The 23,335-nt window shown below is 39.4% G+C and overlaps 1 protein-coding gene across 1 annotated transcript in view; it reads left to right on the top strand.

The window, feature by feature from the left end:
- Nucleotides 1-23,335, top strand: part of LOC134533519 (nuclear hormone receptor FTZ-F1 beta) — a 112,321-nt gene that overhangs the window by 41,078 nt on the left and 47,908 nt on the right. The window contains exons 2-4 of the mRNA XM_063371047.1: nt 16,135-16,414; nt 19,301-19,333; nt 21,645-21,776. Of these exons, the coding sequence (XP_063227117.1) occupies nt 16,312-16,414; nt 19,301-19,333; nt 21,645-21,776 (268 nt within the window). The 5' untranslated portion in view covers nt 16,135-16,311. The remainder of the gene's footprint in view (nt 1-16,134; nt 16,415-19,300; nt 19,334-21,644; nt 21,777-23,335) is intronic.

Raw genomic sequence — 23,335 nt, 5'->3', positions numbered from 1 at the left:
GCGTGTTTCAAAGCCCGCCGGCCGTGAAAGATCAGTACGGCCGCAGTACACTGCAACGCTCGGGCAGCTTTAATGAGGCAAATAATTATGATAGACTCTTTATAAATATACTATCTTAAAGCTAAAAGTATAATTAAAAAACATTAGACATTTTTTCGCATTGGGCTCTTCAAATCGGTGTAAATCGTATTTTTATCTGGGTGGCAAAGATAAAAAAATATATGTCGTGAATTAATCGCTTTATATCATATCTTAAATATTAAAAATTTATTTATTTTCTAACATTAATGGGTGTATTACAGTTTCTAGATTATTTTGGTAAGTTTACGGACAGTCAAAATTAAAAACTGTATAAATGGGTAGCATTTTAATGAACTGATGCAAGTTGCTGTCACCTAGGACTTAAATGCAAATTTTCGGTGATAACGTACAAAGTCTACAGCGGTAAACTTTCTGTATGTTATTAAGCATAGTCAACTCTACCACAGTACAAAAATTCAGCTTTGGACAAATTTTTCACAGGTTTGTGCATTTTTAAGTCTTGGTTTCCTGGAGTAACACGAAAGTCTACGCGGGGAAGGGCGGCTACCTGATCCGAGAATGAAGGATAGGGCGAGATGGGAAGCGAAGATAATAGCTGGTTATCGCGGTTCGCTTTCCGTCCGTGTTGGAGAGAGAGAGAGAGAGAAAGGCGATATTGTGGAAGACCTTCGAAAGATTCCCGCTAGATGGCAGGCCTCAGAGCTGCGACCTTCGACAACCTCCACCCACAGAAGCTCTCTCGCCACTAACTCGCCAAATCTAACCCGCTAGCTTATATACGTGCTGGCTGGCCTTACAGTAGTAATAAACAAGCATTTATGAAACACTTAAGCTCATTTCCAACAAATTCTGGCGAATGACTGTTTTTTGTCCTGCACCAATCCCCTTAACGAACCGAATTACGCCTCATTTGTTTCAACTGTTTTTTACTACATAACCAATTTTTTAATAGTTTAACATTTAAAAATTGCCGTCGTTATGGCAGAGATCATTCATCAAGAGAGTTTCAAGGACCACAATGTAGGTGTCTATTTTCAGTATTAATAAAGTTGTAGTCTTTTTCATGAATGAATTAAATACAACCTCAAGCAAAATCTTAATTTTATAATATTGTTACGAGTGGGAGGAAAACGGGTTCGTAAGGATAGCCCAATTTTATACAGTTTTATTCGCTACTAATATTTACATTAATGATTAAATTACCGCACTTGATGTGTGTTCACAAATAACTAATTATCTGTCCAGTCCACAGTTCATACTTCTCACTGGAGGGGTTCACACTCCTCAACAGTGGTTCGCCCCTTACTTAGCACCTGTCCACACACACACTCACACACTCAATCACTCACTCACTCACTCACTCACTCACTCACTCACTCACTCGTTCGTACAATCCCGTCGCTCCACGTCTGCGCCGCTCGCCGAACTCACGCTTCACTCAACTCGCCTGTTGGAACTTCCGCGGGGGCCGGCGTCGCCGCTTTTATACCTGTTGGCCGTCTCTCTGGAACTGACTTGTGTCGCGTCATCCCGGGCCGACCCGACGCCCGAAGCATCCAGAAACGCGTCGCGGAGTCACGTCACTCCACGCGGCGGCCTCTGAAAGCCCGTAGGATTCCCATGCAGTTAAGGGTATTGATGACAGCACCGTAGAAGGAGTGGATGATGGCAGGGGCGTGGCGGGGCCGGGGGCAGAGGGTATGCGCGAGTGACGTCAGTGGCTGTTCGGACCCGCCAAGCCGCCCAGGAGCTTGGCACTCGCCGCAGCCTTGCCTCCTAGTACGGTAACTATATGCTTCAACTTTGACTTTTATTTTAAATTAAACATTCAAACATTGTTATGGTCCAAAAACTGTTGAAATCAATATGGCGTTTTTTCGCTTCCTAACTCTCCCTATTAACGGCTCGTATTTCGCTTGAAAACTCGCACACCTGGCGAGTGAGAGATAATGAATGACTGAATGAGTGAATTACTGAATGAATGAATGAATGAAATAGGGTTTAAGGCCCCCGCCTGTCTGGACATACACGCGGTGTGCAAAAGTTCAGAAAGAAAAAAAAAATATAAATTTAAAACTGCTCAATATACACAAGTGATGTCTGTTTACGAAAAGCACTTAAGAATACCCTAAGTACGGATTAGTAGTACTGTTTCCTGATTTGATTTTTGAACTGTGAAACGTATTTTCGGAATAATCTTTAGGCATGAGAATCCCGGTGAAGATTCTTGTAAGCATTCAAGGGACTTGCAATACCTACACCTTTATCTTAATTTCTCCGCCATTTTATGTAATGGTTATCGTCCAAACCTCGCAGTTGTCCCATGCACGATGAGAAGACCGTGCGCCAGTCTACAGCCTTGCTGTTGGAGGGGATGCCGCGCTGTAAGAAGCACTTGCCATCTCGCCTAATTAACACAAATACACCCCTGACTGGGCGGGGTCATTGGAGACAGACGAGGGACTGATCGTTGTAATGACGGAATGACAATGCCAATGGTAATGACTATAGACTGGAAAAATTCGCGAGTTCAATGACCTCCATGATAGATTACACGATCCTCTGCCTACTTGGGCAAACGGCGCCCGTTCATTGGGTACTGAATTTTGAGGCGTCTCAAGTGGGTAACTTGTGGTTGGATACTTCTTTGATTGATTGTCTCTAATTGGCCAATAGTCATACATATTAACAGTGAACCAATAGCAGAAGCAGCACAACGGTATAATTATTTGAATTTTAGCATATCAGGAAATTAACCCGCGAATTTTTCCGGTTTCTAGTAATGACGGAATGCTCGGGGAAGGGGGGGGGGGGGGGGGGGGTACACCGAGAAAACCCACTGGCGCACGAGAACCAGGTTTTGGCGGTTTAAAAAGGTTCCAGACGAAGCCAGCGCTCGGTGCTTACGTAACGAGTTTGTCACGCCATTGCTGCTGCTTGTTCGAACTGGAGCGCTCTGGATAGGCCTAATCTTGGCTGGTTGGTGTAGATAGCGTCTCTGCTTGATCTCGGCACGAGTACGTAATCCCGCACGGACACAGGTGTTCCCTAATGCGACTTGCCGTGCAGAACCATACATTACAGTAGCTCGAACAAAAGTTAAGTGAATAAATTACGGCAAAATATGTAATTATGATAACATTATTTCCAATGTACTAAGAAATAATTAAATAAATATACTCATAGAATAAGAAATATTTTAAGTTTACGATAATTGTATTTATTGGAACCAGAATTTTTAGTTAATTATATATAATGGCTATTTCACTATAGCGAACAGCTAAGAAATATGACTAAATCTCCACAGAAAACAAAATATTGAGATGCATGAGACTATAAATAAGTTAAAGAAGATATAATTAAGAGTTTTCAGTGCTGCCAATGTTCGCTTGTTTTGCAGCTACGGACCCGGGGGGGGGGGGGGGGGGGGGGGATATTTTTCGTGTGTAACATCTTAGCTGTCGGTATACGGCTTTGGCTAAGGGTAATTGTGTAACGGAAACGTGTAATATCGGTGCTGCCATCTGGGATGGATGGCGCGAACAAAAGTTCACAAAGCCAAGGGGAAACTTAATAGTACTAACGGTTTAACGAATTTTAATAAGATGGGCTGTATTTAATTAAAATAATTCATTTTCTATAATTTCATCCGAAGCCGGGCTTTTAGTAATTTTTTAAAGTCGTTTCACTAGATAGTTTAAAATTTTGCTCTGCTAATAAAATTATTCAATAGTCGACGTATCTACTCCGGCAGCGAATTCTAGCGGCGGGTGCAGAAAGTACGTGTGATTCGCGTCCAGAAATGTAGTTGGAAAAAAATTGGTTGTCTGTAAAGTCGGTTTACGGATGATAGTTTAACGTGACGTCATAACAAAACATTGATGAAATGATTGCATACTTTTATGAATAAAGTTGAATCATTATTTTAATTATAAAAGAATAAATACTTGAAATTATACTAGTAATCAGATTTTTAAAATGCAAGAATAATTAACCTTTATTGCCGAAATTGTTGTTGTGATAAGCAATGAAAATCACATTAACTTTTCACTTCACTTTATAAACAGTCGACGAAACAGTTCACGTGTAGATGACTTGTAATTAATTTTAAAAACTGGCGTTTAAATATAATTATGAACAAGTTTTCATATAAATAAATTGTAATCAAAATATCTATCATCAATTATATGAAACACCATAATTTTTTAGTCAATTGTAACATAACCTATTATTTCTGCACTCGCCGACAGCGTAACGGGACACAGCGTAACGGAACAATGTGCGTAACGGGACACTTTTTCGTGCGTGCAGCCGGCGTTCATCGATTTATTAGACGTTGTCACGTCAAAAAAAACAACACAATTTGCGTATATTTATCAGGCTTGGCGTTATTTTCAAGAATTCTACGTGAAATCTCGTGTCCTGAGTTTTCGTATTAGAAGTGCATTTGCAACAGGCCACTTGAATTTGCTCGTTACCGAGGTTTGATGTCGCACGTGACCGGGGAACGCTGGAATACTCGCTCGCCCCCGGTGGTTGGCGACGTGGAAAGCGGGTGGGGCGGACCGCGATGAGAATAGGAAACCGACACACAATGACGCGGCGGTGCCTCCCAGCCGCGGTCGTCGAGTCGAACAATCGCAGGGCGTGGAAGTGGCGGAGGAATGTCCGGCGACACACACACACACACACACTCTCTCTCTCTCTCTCTCTCTCTCTCTCTCTCTCTCTCCCGCGGGGAGCAGATCTTACAGCTCGGGCTCACGCGACGAGTTAGCCCATTTTCATTACATTCCGAAGAGCCTTTATTTATCATGGCAGCAACCGTAAGACTACCGGTTTTTATTTTTTTGTAAATAAAGTATCAATATTCTTGTAAAATTACAGATATTTGTACATTTACCTACATGAAAACTACTGTATCACCACAAAATAAGTGTTCGCCGTAATACTGGTTCTTACCCGTGGCTGTGTATGCCGTGGCCGATTCCTGTCCCGATTTCCTTTTCTTGTGTGCTGTTTTAAACTTTTCACCTTCAATTTACGGAGAACGCTTGTTTCAAATTATCCAGGGATCATCGTAAAATTACGGCCACTGAGTTAACTAACTTTGAACACTAATCCAAAAAGAATATTCTGGGTCTAATAACAAAACATTGAAACACTTGTTAAGTTTATGCATCAAGAACACACTTCCATTGCCCACCTTTGTTAAGAACGAAACATACAACTCGGAACTCGAAATACGGCGTAATTTCTACGAAGATTCAATTATTTGAATTTATGAAGAACTCTGCGTTTATTTGAGGTGAATTTTTTAGTTGGAAAATGCGTAAATTTACTGTAATTTCTAACAGTGTACGGCATACGTCCTTATCAAATCAGCGGGGTCTATAATCTACGCAAGAAACGCAACAACATGCAACTGACGTCAAAGAAAATCACGAAGTCGCAAGCCCCCAACCAACCCCACTTCTTGGAAATTTAAATAGTAGCTAATTAATTTCTTCCTCGGAATTTTTGTAACGGAAACGGGTGATCTTCTCGGTAGTTCGATCTATAAACGTTATATGCTTTCACTGTGCTATTGTTTAATAAGCGAAAACGAGATACGGGTGTTAAAAAGGAATATCGTGGCTTTCTGTATATGAAGTCTGCCTCTTTAAAAGTTTCTGAATTCTTCACTTCAAATATGGAAGACGGAAGTGCAAGCTGAAACACAACCAATTAAAAGTTCGCCGATGCTTGCTTTCTTTTTGTGCTTGGTACTTTGTAAACGAGTGTTACATAACATCGATTTTTTTTAACGTTTTACGTTTTCCGTTTTTTGCGTAGTTTATAAACCAGGCCTTAAACCAAAATAAAATAAATACATATACACATCATTACATGAAAACCCTCCTTCTCCTTGCTAGTTTGCAGGGGAGCCCCCTCCTCATACAACATGTAACTTCTGTGATGTCATCAGCTGCGGCAGTATTGCCGTAACACCTCCCCCTCTACTCACTTCACCCCACCCTGGGTGTGGGAGATTGATAAAGTTATCTTTCGCCCGCCTTGTAGATAGTGAAATGACGTCGAAGAATCACAAGGTCGTTGCATAATCGAGTGGCTTGACTGATGAAAAATTTATGAAGCTTTGGACTGTTGGGTAGCTCGCTGGGGGGGGGGGGGGGGGGGGGGGGGGGGGGCTGATTATATTTGGAAATTTTGATGCGTGAGTTTACCCTGATAGGAAAAAAATTGTAAATATAGTAGGAAAAGAATTGCATATATATATATATATATATATATATATATATATATATATATATATATATATAAATATAAATGAAACCCGTTTTCCTTGGTCACGGCATCACGCGTGAACGGCTGGACCGATTTCACTAATTTTTTTTTGTTGTGTTTGCTATGGTCAGGAGAAGGTTCTTATGAAAGAAAAAATTTCACGGAAAATTAGAAAATTTAAGAATACTGAACCACCATATATAAAATTATTTCCAAACTAACCCAACACTTTGTACAATATAAATATTTTTAAAGTAACCTTATGACGTTTGACATAGAATTGACAGAATGTTTGCTGCAAATATCTTCAAAGAGGATGTAAAGAAACTGTATCGTTTAGAAAATATTTATCAACATTAACGTTTTACTACATATTGTACCGGTACATTCGGTACAGAGCTGCTGGCGCAGGCTATTCTGGCTGTGTACATTCTGCCTAGGCCATTGTCATGCCATAATTCGTTATTACTGTGTTGCAGTTTAAAAATAGAAAAACAAATCAATACATTTTCTATGTTTGTTTTTGTGTGATATACTTGCTTATAAAGAAGAATACAACCGTTTTCTTTAATTTACAGTTGAATTTTCATTTTTGAACTTTTTTAATGTAACTTTATGTCGTTTGACATATAATTGTTTTAAAGAGCGGCTTGCATTTGCAATGTCAATAAATAAATCGCAAGGGCAGTCGCTAAGTGTATGTGGCATCAACCTAGAAAATCCATGTTTTTCACATGGCCAATTATATGTCGCCTGTTCCCGTGTCGGAAAACCATCAACATTATTTATTTACGCGCCAGAACATAAAACTAAAAATATAGTTTATCAAAAATCATTAGAGTAGAGAGAAGCAGTGAGGGGTACAGAGACTATTAGTTGATTTATAGAGCGCGCGTGGTATTGAGCTCATTGTTTACTTAAAAATGCCAAGTTGTTCAATAGCAATTTGTAAAAACATTAGTGGAATTATTGAATCCTATGGAATAAACACTATTTTGACAATTTATATTTTGTTTTTTATTTAATTAAATTAGTAAGGTCATTTTCAGTTATAGTGATACCAGGGAATTATGGATTCATTTTTATATGGAGGATATTATAGATTCCAGTTCAAATTGAATAGGTACTCATACCTAAGATAGGTCAGCTATACAAAATAAAGTAGTGCATCATTGCTACGCTAAGGCGGTACGAAGTTCGCCGGGTCAGCTAGTTTATATATATATATATATATATAAAACAGAATTCATAGGGAAACTTAACAACTATGCGATACACACAGGTCACATTTACAATTATGGACACGTCAATGTTAACAGCCTTTATAATTTTTTTTTAAAGTGTGGGGTTTGAAAAGTTGCTAATTGAGTGACGGTAATGGAAAGGTGGGCCCCCCAAGAGCTATAGTTTCTCTCGGTTTCTCTCGACGGCACTCATGTTATCCAGGAGCCGTATCTTCCCTAACCACTTGGTACGCGGGCCAGATGATCGTGAATGGCGTAGAGAAAAGAGATTGATTGAACCCACGACCATCACCAAGGATCCAAACGGATGTGAAATATTCCAAATAAAGGAAGGGGGGAAAAAACAACTAAAAGTGCTTGATTTGAAAGTCCCTGTCGAGGCGTCCTTAGCAAAGCCCTGGATTGATTGGTGTTGGTTGCAAGGTGGCGGTGATCACGCGCCGTATGCTCGGCGAGACCCTGAGGGGACTTGTCTCCTCCCGGTGAAAGGTCGACGCGTCAACGGCGGCACTGCAGCAGGAATGAAGCCGGGCTCTTAATTTAAAAAAAAAAAAAAAAAAAAATTGTCTGCAAAGTCGGTTTACGGGTGATAGTTTAACGTGACAACGTCATAACAAAACATTGATGAAATGATAGCATACTTTTATGAATAAAATTGAATCTTTTTTATTTAATTATCACTATTTTGTGTGGATACAAAGAAGGAGTGAAATGAAATTTACAATTTAATTGATAAATTTACTTTTATTTGCACTCATTAATTCTAATATGTTTATTACTTTAACGAAGATATTATTTTAACTATAACTTTTATACATGTTTGCTATTTAACTTCTTCCAATCTGTGTTATTCTGTTAAGGATAGGACGATGATAGGAAAAGTAGGAAACGAATGGGAGTGTTTCAAGTTTAATGTGCCTCGAAAAAGTCAAATTGATGGTTGTTCCAATCGAGTGGAAGCGAGATAGATGCAGGGCAAGCGTACAATGAGTGTAACGGGACACCGCGTAACGGGACAATGTGCGCAACGGGACACTTTCGTGCGTGCAGCCGGCGTTCATCGATTTATTAGACGTTGTCACGTCAAAAAAAACAACCCAATAAAAAAACAACGCTGCTTCTACCATTGGTTCACTGTTAATCTGGAGGACTGGGGGCCAATTAGAGACCCTCACTCATGGAAGTGTCGAATCACAGGCCACCCAGTCGAGACGACTCACAAGTCAGCAGCCAATGAACAGGTGGCATTTGCCCGAGTGTAGTAGAGTCTATCCTGGAGGTCACTGAATCCGTGAATTTTGCAGGTCTCTAGTCATAAGTTAGTAAGTATACCTGTGCCCAATATTGCCAACTTAATATTTAATATTTCTGCTTGTGAATTTACTGTTCACATCTTTTCCCTGTTTAGTATGTAACTTAACTTGATCCACAGATTTTTTTTTCTTCGTAATCATGTTAACTTTTTAAAAATAGTTTGCTCATACAAAGAACGCTTGAAAAAATTACAACATATTTCCACATTTGTGTTAATAGTAATAATAATATCATATTAAGCGCAGTAGTTTTCAATGGTGAATTCAACGGAATGGGACATGGGGGTGAAAAAATCTAATAAGTGAGCAAGGGGCAGTAGTTAAAAAAAAAATTGTAACTAATTCTCATAATTCTTGTTCAAGAATAATATTTTTTTCCTAATTTATGTATTTCCCTGTGTTATTGTTTATTATTGTATTTCACCATTTAACCTCCTCATCCATGAAAGAGATTTAATTCAGAAAAATTGGTTGTCTGTAAAGTCGGTTTACGGACGGTAGTTTAACGTGACAACGTCATAACAAAACATTGATGAAATGATTGCATACTTTTATGAATAAAATTGAAACTTTTTTAATTGAATTATCACTATTTTGTATGGATACAAAGAAGAAGTGAAATGAAATCTACAATTTAATTGATAAATTTACTTTTATTTGCACTCATTAATTCAAATATGTTTATTACTTTAACGAAGAGATTATTTTAACTATAACTTTTATACATGTTTGCTATTTAACTTCTTCCAATCTGTGTTATTCTGTTAAGGATAGGGCGATGATAGGAAAAGTAGGAAACGAATGGGAGTGTTTCAAGTTTAATGTGCCTCGAAAAAGTCAAATCGATGGTTGTTCCAATCGAGTGGAAGAGAGATAGATGCGGCGCAAGCGTCAATGAGCGCAACGGGACACCGCGTAACAGAACAATGTGCGTAACGGACACTTTTCCGTGCGTGCAGCCGGCGTTCATCGATTTATTAGACGTCACGTCAAAAAAAAAAGTGAGTGCATAGCAGGCCAAGCACACGACCTGTGCGAAATCGGTTCACATAGGTATTTGAAATCTTACCGTTGGCCGATAAAATTTCTCGATGTGCCCGACATCTGTTGGTAGTGTTAGTAAAACACTACATCAACTACTAAATGATTAGCTCGTGAATTTTGACCAGCAATTTGTGAACACAGTTTTTCAACATATAAATTAATTTGGGTTATGTAAAATTTTTATTTTACCATCCTACCCACGACACATTTTTTTATTTATGTACATTAAGTGTTAGTGACTTTTTGTAATTAATAGCAATAATTAATTTTTAAAGCAGTTTATCGAAGTCTCCCAATAACTTTAAATTTGAGGCGCTAGACATTATTTAATAGTTAAACATCGTATTTATAATTTTAAATACATCAGACAGGCGTGGAAAAACACTACGATCTTTTGACGTTCGCGATATAAAAAAAATGACACCAACCTGACGGTGAAAAGAAATTTCTATAATGGTTTACTCAACACTAAAATGTTGTGCGAGTCAAAATGATCATATTTATAAAGTAAAATTACATGTTGTTTACTAGCCACATTATTAAAAAATATATATATATTGTGGTTTTAAACCACCCCCACAGGGTGAGCCTCAACTTAAATATTGGGTGTAGACCAGCTGTAATCTCACAAAAAATCGACCAATTAAACGCGCTGTCTACACCCACGCAAACAAGCAGAGTAAAACAAACATTAGCGGAGAATATTATGAGAATAATTCGCGCAAAGTTAGGTCCAACAGTGTGTACAAACAACTTACAATGACTTGCTCTTGGATTCCGACTGCGATACATTTATTTTCAAACAAAAAGCTTGACTTCATAAAATGCAGCGGTTTTACACGCCTGATCTGACGCGCCTGATTACAAAATCATTTACAACAGATATTACAGTACGTTCAAAGATAGAGTCCAAGTCCGTGGGTTGCACTCAACACAGTATAATAAAAACAGACTAAACACAAACTACTGCTCAGTAGGCATCATTTACAACTAAAGGGCAACTAAAGCTAAAGAAAGAAATACGTCCTAAATGACAGTAACAGAATTATATCAAAACAAAGTTAAACTCACGCGAGAGGCGGGGCACACGCCTCAACATTTATAAATTAGCTTTGGATTTGATCGACATGATGTTGGTGCAGACGTACAATAAGCACGTCGTGGGCCCTATGTAGTGACGCCCCCCCCCCCCCCCCCCCTGGTGTTTCGGATGTGGGCGGGCCGTCTCCTGTCGCCATGCCTCGTGGGTGGCCACGGGGCGTGTAACACGTGCCTGAGGCGCGGGGCAGAATATTTTTCCCTCCTGATTACGAGAGTCTGTCTGCTCCCCGCGGCGCTGCGGTCGCTCGTCCTCCTCGGCCAGCGGAGAAGGGGGAAGCCTTCTTTTCACGGACGAGAGAGCCGAGAGCCGAGACCCGAAGTTCCCCGAAGTTCATGCTTTCTTTTCCGTATCTCTTATGTAGCAGCCATCCTAACCAAATCAACCGTCCACAATGTTTTAAAGTATTTATGATGTAGCTAACCTAACCTAATTGATAGAGACCTGCAAAATTCGCGGATTCATTCGGTGATAGGCTAGAATTCAAACACATACACCTCTTAGATAATTTTTTGCTATTGGATTACTGTTCATCTGGACGAATCTCAACCAGTTATAAACCCTCAACCAAAGAAGGATCGAATCACAGACAAACCAGCTGAGACGACTTACAAGTCGGCAGCCAATGAACTTGCGTTATTTGCCCGAGTGTACAGGGGTATGTGCAGTCTATCCTGAAGGCCATCGAAACCGCGAATTTTGCAGGTCTCTACTAATTGACCATTAGTATCCTTTTATCAACACCGACATATTTATTTATAATGAACCAAAAATAATAAACCCCTGAAGATGCACGATTGGGCGTTTGGCTGTCTCGTCTGTGAAAATAATGATTCCCGCGGAGAAGTACCCCGGGGCCATCGTCGAGTTCAAATATGCCCGCTGCTGTTCGCCTGTCAATCTGCAGGGTTTCGTTACTTCTTTCGGTATTTCCTGCCACCCATTTGTAAACACCCTGTATCCTGTATATTGCACCAAGATATTCTTCACACTACTGGCATGTCTTCCTGCGCTTTCGGTTGAAAGTAAGTTCAAATATGCGCGCTGCTGTTCGCCCTTCAATCTGCAGGGTTTCGTTACTTCTTTCGGTATTTCCTGCCACCCATTTGTAAACACCCTGTATCCTGTATATTGCACCAAGATATTCTTCACACTACTGGCATGTCTTCCTGCGCTTTCGGTTGAAAGTAAGTTCAAATATGCGCGCTGCTGTTCGCCCTTCAATCTGCAGGGTTTCGTTACTTCTTTCGGTATTTCCTGCCACCCATTTGTAAACACCCTGTATCCTGTATATTGCACCAAGATATTCTTCACACTACTGGCATGTCTTCCTGCGCTTTCGGTTGAAAGTAAGTTCAAATATGCGCGCTGCTGTTCGCCCTTCAATCTGCAGGGTTTCGTTACTTCTTTCGGTATTTCCTGCCACCCATTTGTAAACACCCTGTATCCTGTATATTGCACCAAGATATTCTTCACACTACTGGCATGTCTTCCTGCGCTTTCGGTTGAAAGTAAGTTCAAATATGCGCGCTGCTGTTCGCCCTTCAATCTGCAGGGTTTCGTTACTTCTTTCGGTATTTCCTGCCACCCATTTGTAAACACCCTGTATCCTGTATATTGCATCAAGATATTCTTCACACTACTGGCATGTCTTCCTGCGCTTTCGGTTGAAAGTAAGTTCAAATATGCGCGCTGCTGTTCGCCCTTCAATCTGCAGGGTTTCGTTACTTCTTTCGGTATTTCCTGCCACCCATTTGTAAACACCCTGTATCCTGTATATTGCACCAAGATATTCTTCACACTACTGGCATGTCTTCCTGCGCTTTCGGTTGAAAGTAAGTTCAAATATGCGCGCTGCTGTTCGCCCTTCAATCTGCAGGGTTTCGTTACTTCTTTCGGTATTTCCTGCCACCCATTTGTAAACACCCTGTATCCTGTATATTGCACCAAGATATTCTTCACACTACTGGCATGTCTTCCTGCGCTTTCGGTTGAAAGTAAGTTCAAATATGCGCGCTGCTGTTCGCCCTTCAATCTGCAGGGTTTCGTTACTTCTTTCGGTATTTCCTGCCACCCATTTGTAAACACCCTGTATCCTGTATATTGCACCAAGATATTCTTCACACTACTGGCATGTCTTCCTGCGCTTTCGGTTGAAAGTAAGTTCAAATATGCGCGCTGCTGTTCGCCCTTCAATCTGCAGGGTTTCGTTACTTCTTTCGGTATTTCCTGCCACCCATTTGTAAACACCCTGTATCCTGTATATTGCACCAAGATATTCTTCACACTACTGGCATGTCTTCCTGCGCTTTCGGTTGAAAGTAAGTTCAAATATGCGCGCTGCTGTTCGCCCTTCAATCTGCAGGGTTTCGTTACTTCTTTCGGTATTTCCTGCCACCCATTTGTAAACACCCTGTATCCTGTATATTGCACCAAGATATTCTTCACACTACTGGCATGTCTTCCTGCGCTTTCGGTTGAAAGTAAGTTCAAATATGCCCGCTGCTGTCCGCCTGTCAATCTGCAGGGTTTCGTTACTTCTTTCGGTATTTCCTGCCACCCATTTGTAAACACCCTGTATCCTGTATATTGCACCAAGATATTCTTCACACTACTGGCATGTCTTCCTGCGCTTTCGGTTGAAAGTAAGTTCAAATATGCGCGCTGCTGTTCGCCCTTCAATCTGCAGGGTTTCGTTACTTCTTTCGGTATTTCCTGCCACCCATTTGTAAACACCCTGTATCCTGTATATTGCACCAAGATATTCTTCACACTACTGGCATGTCTTCCTGCGCTTTCGGTTGAAAGTAAGTTCAAATATGCGCGCTGCTGTTCGCCCTTCAATCTGCAGGGTTTCGTTACTTCTTTCGGTATTTCCTGCCACCCATTTGTAAACACCCTGTATCCTGTATATTGCACCAAGATATTCTTCACACTACTGGCATGTCTTCCTGCGCTTTCGGTTGAAAGTAAGTTCAAATATGCCCGCTGCTGTCCGCCTGTCAATCTGCAGGGTTTCGTTACTTCTTTCGGTATTTCCTGCCACCCATTTGTAAACACCCTGTATCCTGTATATTGCACCAAGATATTCTTCACACTACTGGCATGTCTTCCTGCGCTTTCGGTTGAAAGTAAGTTCAAATATGCGCGCTGCTGTTCGCCCTTCAATCTGCAGGGTTTCGTTACTTCTTTCGGTATTTCCTGCCACCCATTTGTAAACACCCTGTATCCTGTATATTGCACCAAGATATTCTTCACACTACTGGCATGTCTTCCTGCGCTTTCGGTTGAAAGTAAGTTCAAATATGCCCGCTGCTGTCCGCCTGTCAATCTGCAGGGTTTCGTTACTTCTTTCGGTATTTCCTGCCACCCATTTGTAAACACCCTGTATCCTGTATATTGCACCAAGATATTCTTCACACTACTGGCATGTCTTCCTGCGCTTTCGGTTGAAAGTAAGTTCAAATATGCGCGCTGCTGTTCGCCCTTCAATCTGCAGGGTTTCGTTACTTCTTTCGGTATTTCCTGCCACCCATTTGTAAACACCCTGTATCCTGTATATTGCACCAAGATATTCTTCACACTACTGGCATGTCTTCCTGCGCTTTCGGTTGAAAGTAAGTTCAAATATGCGCGCTGCTGTTCGCCCTTCAATCTGCAGGGTTTCGTTACTTCTTTCGGTATTTCCTGCCACCCATTTGTAAACACCCTGTATCCTGTATATTGCACCAAGATATTCTTCACACTACTGGCATGTCTTCCTGCGCTTTCGGTTGAAAGTAAGTTCAAATATGCCCGCTGCTGTCCGCCTGTCAATCTGCAGGGTTTCGTTGTTTCTTTCAGTATTTCCTGCCACCCATTTGCTAACACCCTGTATCCTGTATATTGCAGCAAGATATTCTTCACACTACTGGCATGTCTTTCCTGCGCTCACGGTTGGAAGGAATTTTATTTGGCATGACGTGTTCAACTTATGGCGGAAAATTGATGTTCTGTATTGCAGTATGTGCGTCCTCATCGGCTGAATTAGATAGGGAATTAAGCTCTTTTCGTTGAAAAGAGCTAGTATGAAATGTTGCAAATGTGGACAGAGTGTCTCGAAGGTTATCTATCGAGCAGTTCAATTTTCCAGATATTATTGCCAACAAAGAGCTTCAGAAGAAACCACACAATTTGAAAACTGCTCAAGATATCCGAGCGGTGTCTGTTTACGAAAAGCATTTAAGAATACGCTGAGGGCGTATGAATAGTATTTTCATAAGAGTGAAAAGGGTTAAAACGCGTATTTTTCAGAATAATATTTACACATGAAACGTCCGGTAAAGATTCTTCAAAGCACCCATTTCTCCGCCACCTAGATAGTCCTACGCACGACGAGACGACTGCGCGCCGGTTCAGAGGGCTGCGCTTAGAGAAGATAATGGGTGTTTAGCACTGAATAATATTTTTTTTTGTCAGAATGATTACAACTTTGATAATACTGTCAATGTGCACTAATTTATAGTCTTAATAATCAACAAACAGTAAAATTAAAACTTATTGTAACTGAAGACATGGATAGATGAAGGTTATATATAACAGTTTTTTTTTTAATTTTTGATTTAATTACATAAATGGTGTTTGTGTCAACGTAAGTATAATTTTCTATTAAAATCATGTGTATTAGGCTTCAATTGGAAATTTCAAACGAGCTAAGTACAGGGGCATAGCCAAGGGGGGGGGGGGGGGTTGTTAGGGGTCAACCCCCCCCCCCACACACCAAATTTTTAATTAATTTCTTATATATCACTTAAACAAATTCCATATTAAAATTAATAAAAATTTTACTATTTCAATATTTAAATTTAAGTAACGAAAACTGCTAAAATAGCACTATTTTAAACCTAGAAATCCAAATTTTCCCGGGGGAGGACCCTCCCATCCCCCCGCTTTAATACGGGGGGAAGAGGGGGGCAAGCTTCTTAACACCCCCCATACACAAATCCTGGCTACGCCACTGGCTAAGTAGCATTTAAAAATAAATGAAATGTTCCGCTCACGTCTTCAGTAATGTTGTAGTGTGTATGTGTCAGAGGAGAGACTGCGACGCGGGCGGTTGTTGCAGGCGGGCGCGGGGGCAATGTGAGCGGCCCCGCTGCGCCGACAGCCGCCTGATGCGCCCAGCGGCCGGCCCCGCCACGCCGCCGCCGCGCGCTGCCGCCGCCCCACCTCCCGCCCCGGGCGCCCATGCGGCGCCGCCGCCGCTCCTCCCGCTGCCCCGACACCTGCGCCCCGCCTCTAGATGATAGACAAGGCGGCCGGGATGGACAGCTGGCCCAGCGCCGTCGGCAAGGATGTCACCTCGGGCTCCGTCACCGTCATCAGCGTGCGCGACTCGGAGCACGGTAAGCCCCGCAGGCTTCGGCCTAGGTCCTCCCCTAACCTGGACCCCCCTCCCCCCCTTACACACTTAGATCAACTTAGGCTAGGAAAACAAAATTGGTTGTCTGTAAAGTCGGTTTACGGACGATAGTTTAACGTGACAACGTCATAACAAAACATTGATGGAAATGATTGCATACTTTTATGAAAAAAAAAATTGAATAATTTTAATTTTAATAACGAAAGAATAAATAATTGAAATTATACTAGTAATCAGATTTTTAAAATGCAAGTATAATTATTAACCTTTATTGCCGAAATTGTTGTTGTAATAAGCAATGAAAACCACATTAACTTTTCACTTCACTTTATAATTAGTCGACGAAACAGTTCACGTGTAGATTACTTGTAATTAATTTTAAAAACTGGCGTTTAGCTATAAAGTTTAAATATAATTATGAACAATTTTTCATATAAAAAAACTGTAATCAAATATCTATCATCAATTTTATGAATCACCATAATTTTTTAGTCAATTGTAACATAACCTATTATTACTGCACTCTCCGATAGCGTAACGGAACACAGCGTAACGGAACAATGAGCGTAACGGGACACAGCGTAACGGGACACTTTTTCGTGCGTGCAGCCGGCGTTCATCGATTTATTAGACGTTGTCACGTCAAAAAAAAAAACAATCTTGTCCAAGCAACAACGCAGGTTCGGCAAGTCTCCCGGTCCGAATTGACAGTTTCGCACTGAACTGAGGCCTCTTGTGGTTGCTGTTGCTGTTAGATGTATTGTTCCAGCGTACAATGTGGAAGAAACTTTGTATGCTGCAATTTGCAGTGCGACTTTCAGTTAGAAAAAAAAGGCGGGAAAAAAATTAGAAACGCACCCAAAAGAGCATACATACATCAAAGATGGCACGACGCTCGGTTTTTTCGGACTGGCAGTTTGGACTGGCGAGACACTGTTCCCACAGTACGATTTGATGAGAAGCCATCAGTTCCGACTCATATGTCCACCGTCCTTTGCACACGCACCACAGTTCCGACTGTTCAGTCCGGACTGGTAAGTCCGAATTGAAAATACGGACTGATCGTGTTTGTCCAGCGAGATGTGTTTGGTGGTCAGTAGCTGGTTGCCACAGACAGGGAAAACTCAGGGAACTGAAAACGCTTTCTTTTAAAAATCTGAAAACATGGGAAATTTAACTGTTTCTTAGTTACAAAACAGTATCAGTAAAGATGGACTCATAATGATCCATCGCGTCCGTCCGTCCGTCCGTCGACATGCCGAGCGATTCACAATGATCCGCACATACTTCAAATACTTTTCCATTCTGAAGCTGCCAACAGACTAGAAGGCTTATATTACTGGTGAAAATTATATTTATAGGTAGGGACACCTGTATTTCGCGAATACATTTCGTGTCAAGGTATGTCACAAAACACCGTAGCTTTTTCTTAGAGTAATGGCGAATCGTGTGCGTGCAGCAGTACGGTATCCACATTCCCATTGGCCCCGTCAAGTGCGGGAAAACACCTCTCGCCGACCACAGCCAATAACTACAAGAAAAAAAACTACGGTGTTTTGCGATTTACCTAGACACGAAATGTATTCGCGAAATACAGGTGTGTCTATTTATAGGTATTTAAATTGACTATCATGAACGTTAAGGATTAAAAATAATTATTAAACTCTATTTTTTTTCGCTCTGATCCTTAATTTTCAATTGTTAGAAATGTGTTCAAACGTAAGTTAAAAACATTTAATGGAAGGAGCTAAACAAATAAACATACTTAAAAAACCTTTTAAGATAGTTAAGGTTGCCGGCAATAGGTATCTTGCTAACATTTTGGAGGTTCTTTCATCCGTCCTTCGAAAGTTAAAGCTTGGTAAGGTTTTAATGGACGGACGGATGGAATTTTCCGGGACACCTGATTGGCTGCAGGTCCGTGATTGATGGACGGACGGGTGACGGACTAATGAGACGGATCATTGTTGGGTCCAGCGTAGTTCTACATACTATTTAGTAGCTTAATGTCTAAAAACCCATACAAAATTCAATAATAAATTCTAGTGCCATTAATATTCCGTATCTGACTTTTACAAACATTAATGATATGAAAGGAATACAAACAACTGTGCATTATTTTGAAGCATAATCAGTATCTATATTATTTGGTCTTATCATTAAAAATAATAATTTTTCGAAGCACCGTTGTTTCGCATTTACGTTCCATATTCACAATATTACTCCCACTAAATGCCGGATATTGAGAGCTAAGATGTTTACACATTAAAAATTTTAATCAAAATCTATTCAGCAGTTTTTGTTTGATGCCGGATCAAATAGTCAAATTGATCAAATTAAAAAAAAAAGTCAATAAGTAATGTATGTGTGTGTATATATATATGTATGTGTGTATATATATATACACATAGACATACACACATACACTTGAGTTCCAAATAATGTAAATATCCATTTCCTACAATTTTTTATTAATAAATGTAATTTTAAGCTTTTTTATACTAAAAACTGTTGTTATTCGAACAGATTCAAACATTTTTACACATAAAAAATTTATACAGGAATAAAGTACACATAGCAGTAGTTAATACAAATGGTTGTGTACTTTCAAATTGTGTTTCTGGACATAAAATTTTGATGTATGTGTAATATTAAAATATCCCCATGTTAACATGTAATTTGTTCTTAGTAATGGTGATTACCAGTGATGCATATCATTTATTTAAATGTATATGAGGTAAATGTTTCACACATAAGCATAAATTGTTTCATATTTTGTCAAGAGTCAGCATTTATATGCATAGGTATTCACTATTAAAATACTTCCAGATTAATTGTTATCGTGCTTGACGTAATTTTTTTTTTACAGGAAACAGTATCAAGTACTACCAGACTTGTAATGGTAAGTACTTTGTATCATCAGTCATTTCTGTAGAACCAGATATTTTAACAAGTCTAGATGTATGGTAGAGCCTTAATTAACCAAGTTAATGTGGACTGTGGCAACCTCGGATAAGCAAAATCGGGTAATACGAACAGAATAAGAAAACAGAGTAAGTAGTATCATTTTACAGGGTGATGTTCTTTCTACTTATCTTCAGTGTAGATTCTTTCATGATACTCCATAATATGTCCAACCAGTAAATGACATCTTTTGAGGTTAATATTTTTTTCGGCTTTCAACAATGGTTGAATCATTTTCTAGGTCTTCAAGAAAATGTTTCAAAAGTCTTCGCTGACAATGGCACTTCAGGTCAGCTGGGATAATAGGGAACCTCTGTTAATTGAGCTCAGTTGATCAAGTCTCTACTGTATTTCTGGGATCCACGGATGCTCGAGAGCCAATAATACACTTGAATGCAGAGTGATTTCCAGTCATGTAGTTAGTGTTCAGGGATTGAAATGATGTACGGCATCTTACTTACTCTTGAAGCACCCTACTTATTTCTAGACATTACAAACAAATAAAAAAGTGTGAGGGTGGTCTGCCCCCAACAAGCAATGGCAACAAATAAAATCTACTGATATAATTAAACTTTACAACCAAACAAACAAAAAATAATTGAAAATGAATAGGTACTGAAATATTTATACTTAATTAAACTGGAAAAAAAAAAAATTGCAAAACTAAACATTTCATAATTATCTGTTCAATGTAGGTGATGATTTTCTGTGAACTTAAATCTGAACATACTATATACACATTCCAGTACATCTACTTTGTTACAACTTATTTTAAATAGTAAACATCTGCAGTAGAAGTGTGACCTTCGATACTTCCTGTTGTTCAGTAGTATTGCATATTGATGTAAACCTCTTACTCTTAGGTTGTACTGGAGGAATCAGTGCACATTTCCTTGCCCGAGTGTTTCCTGAGCATTCTACCAGCTGTTGAACGGTTGTTCATTACAGGCGGACTTGTTAAGAAAAGAATTAGACTTGGTCCCAAAAGAGTTTGGATGCTTATGGAATGTGTAAACTTTGTGCGACTATTAATATTTTCTATTAATTTTTTTGTTTTTCCAAACATTTTTTAAAGTTTTTTTTCAGGGACATAACACAATTCTTTATAGTGTGTGAAAGTTAGGAACCGATAAAATATTGGCTGATTTTTTACCATTTGGCTTCATTAAAAAATAGTTTATCATTTGATGAAATGTCAGGAGATGTAATATTGACTAGCTGCTAAAAATAGTTTCTCCAGTGAAGATGATTTTGGAATTTATTTCATTTTTGAAAATGACCACAACTGTAATGATACTGTTAAAACACTTTGATACAGTCTCTGCTTTTTACGAAGACAAAATTTTATACATTAAATGATTGAAGAATTTTAATGGTGTAATATTTGTTTTAACCAATATGGCATCTATCAATTCTTATCTGGCTCCCTTTTGAATGCATAATGAACAATGTTGGATTTTTACTATATGCACACCAACAGTTGCGGAACTTAAATGATGTGCACAAAATACAATTATACACAATACGTATAAACAGGGATGAAATACACCTAAACATAAGTAAAAAAAATACAAAAAAGGCAGGTAAAAATAATTATGAACATAAACGAAGAACAACATACAAGGCAAACTGCAGTATAAAACACCTGAAAGACATACTGAGAAAAATGAATAACTATAAAATAAATTATAAATGTATTAAAATGCAATATTTTCCAAATTGAAAAAGTAAGCTGAACTGAAAACATTTTTAAGTATTCAGTATCAACATTATGGTTTGAACTGACTGTAATATCATGTAATCAGATAAAATAAAGTTATTTCAAATAAAGTGATTGTGTGTAGAGTGATATTAACTGTAGCCAGGGGCACAAATCTGTGGGATTGCAAGGTGGGCCCCACAGAGATATCGTTTGGGGAGGGGGGGGGGGTGGGGGGGGGGGGGGGTTGGTTTTGAGAGTTTTGCATGTGGGTTTGACCGACATAAGTCATCTCTGGATACTATGCTTGTACCTTGTTTACTGTCCATATTTTGGCCTGCATGCATGCAATAAGCAGAAAACTATAAAATTTACAGAAATTTTTGTATAAAACAATGTTTCGACATCAGAACCATTTCACAGTCATGCTTTTGCAAGTACAAGCGGCCCCCCTCAATGAGGGACTTAATTAATTCCAGGGGGACCCGGGCACCCCTGGACCCCCCCTGGAATCTACGCTCGTTACTTAGAGTTCCTGGTGTCTCCGCAGGAACGGTGATGCCAGAGCAGAGCCCTGGGCCAGCCGAGAAGACTGCCGTGCCTATCGTGAGCCAGAACGGCAGGGAGAATGGAGACGATGGCTCGGGGTCCGACGGGGAAGTCAGCAAGATTGACTTCACAGGTGGGTGTCTGTAGCAGCATCGTCTGCTCTTGCTACACAACATCTAATGCTGATTCCACTCTGTGTCCATATAGATCTGGTTGAATCCAATCTTGAATATGCATCTATAATTTGGAAAGCCAATGAAAATTCCGATATTGACAAACTTGAGAAAGTACAAAATTAACACTCTAATTTATGAGCCAAAAAGAGAAGAACGATATTAATGCGGATTTACATTCCCTTCTGGGTTCTCTTTCAACCAGAGGGGAAATTTTAGATGCAATATTTGTTTGTGACCATCATAAATATAACATTAACAGTCACTTATTTATAACCACGGGCTTTAAAATTCCATCCTTCAATAGTCGAAAGCAACCTCATCTGTGAACATAAATGAATAATATTTTAAATACACACTTAAATAATTTTAGTAAACACAACAGATTTTTTCCCATTAATAGGTAGATGATAAAATGCATGTTTTTTTTAGTATCATCTCAGGTATAAATATACTATATAATTTGTATTTGTAAACATGTTCTTTGTTTAGTTTTTGTTTGCGTTAAGTTATGCGGAGGATTGTCTGATTGTATAGCCTACAGTTCACAGGGATGAAAGCCACAACCACAACCCAAACAGTTCTGATGTTTACTGAAGTAAAAGTTTTGGTTAGGTTAGGTCAGTATAATAAGTTTTTTTTGGTAGGGTAGGTTTTATTAGGTTTAAGTTGGGTTATCGTAACTAAAACGTAAGATTGGTAATGTTAGCGATATCTATGACAATAAAATATATAAATCCTTGCAATATGGTGTTTTTTCATGAGCGATTGGCAAACTTTGGAGAAATTTTGAACTTTCGGGTGTGACTCTCATTCCCAGCCTGTTCGATAGTTATGTTCTTGAGTCTGCTTGTTCATGTTTGTGACATTGTCATTGTGTTTTTGTAGTTTCTTTTTTATGATGCCTTCCATTAAAGGCTGTTGAGCTATTGGTAGGCATGTCACAAAACCAAAATAAATGAATAAAATAAATAACTCTCAAGCATGCTACCATAGAACAAGGCGGGAGGTATAGCAGTGTGATTCTTACAGTGGAAACTGAAACCATGTTTTATGCTACATGTGACGCTGTGTGTTTGGTGGGCCCATGGCTACCGGCAAAAAAAAAACCTTAGGAAGGTGATTCAAATCCAAAGTGTTAGGTTTATAACGGTAATTTAACTACGTATTGATTAATTGCTTTGAAACAGATATTTTAACTGTGCGAGAAACACTTAATGATGTTTTGTAATAAAAAAACATGTTCTGTATAAATTTGTAGGAAATGCGAAATTTCTGGTATGCCACACCACAAAAATGTGGCTACCAAAATAAAGTGAATTAATTTTTACTGGTTTGTTTGCATGATAATAGCTTAAGCATTACTTCTCACAATATAGCTGTGTTATAAATATATTTAGATAGCTACTATCTAGCGGGTGGACTCAAAACTACTTCAAAAAATTTGGTCTCGGTCTCAGCGATTAGAGTTTCTCTCCCATTTTCCCTTTAGACGGAAGCACAGTGATATTGTTGTTAA

Source organism: Bacillus rossius, chromosome 1 (genome assembly GCF_032445375.1).
Source record: "Bacillus rossius redtenbacheri isolate Brsri chromosome 1, Brsri_v3, whole genome shotgun sequence".
Classification (NCBI taxonomy): Eukaryota; Metazoa; Arthropoda; class Insecta; order Phasmatodea; family Bacillidae; genus Bacillus; species Bacillus rossius.
The sequence above is the reverse complement of the archived record's forward strand: the minus strand, read 5'-3'. Positions and strand labels throughout refer to the sequence as shown.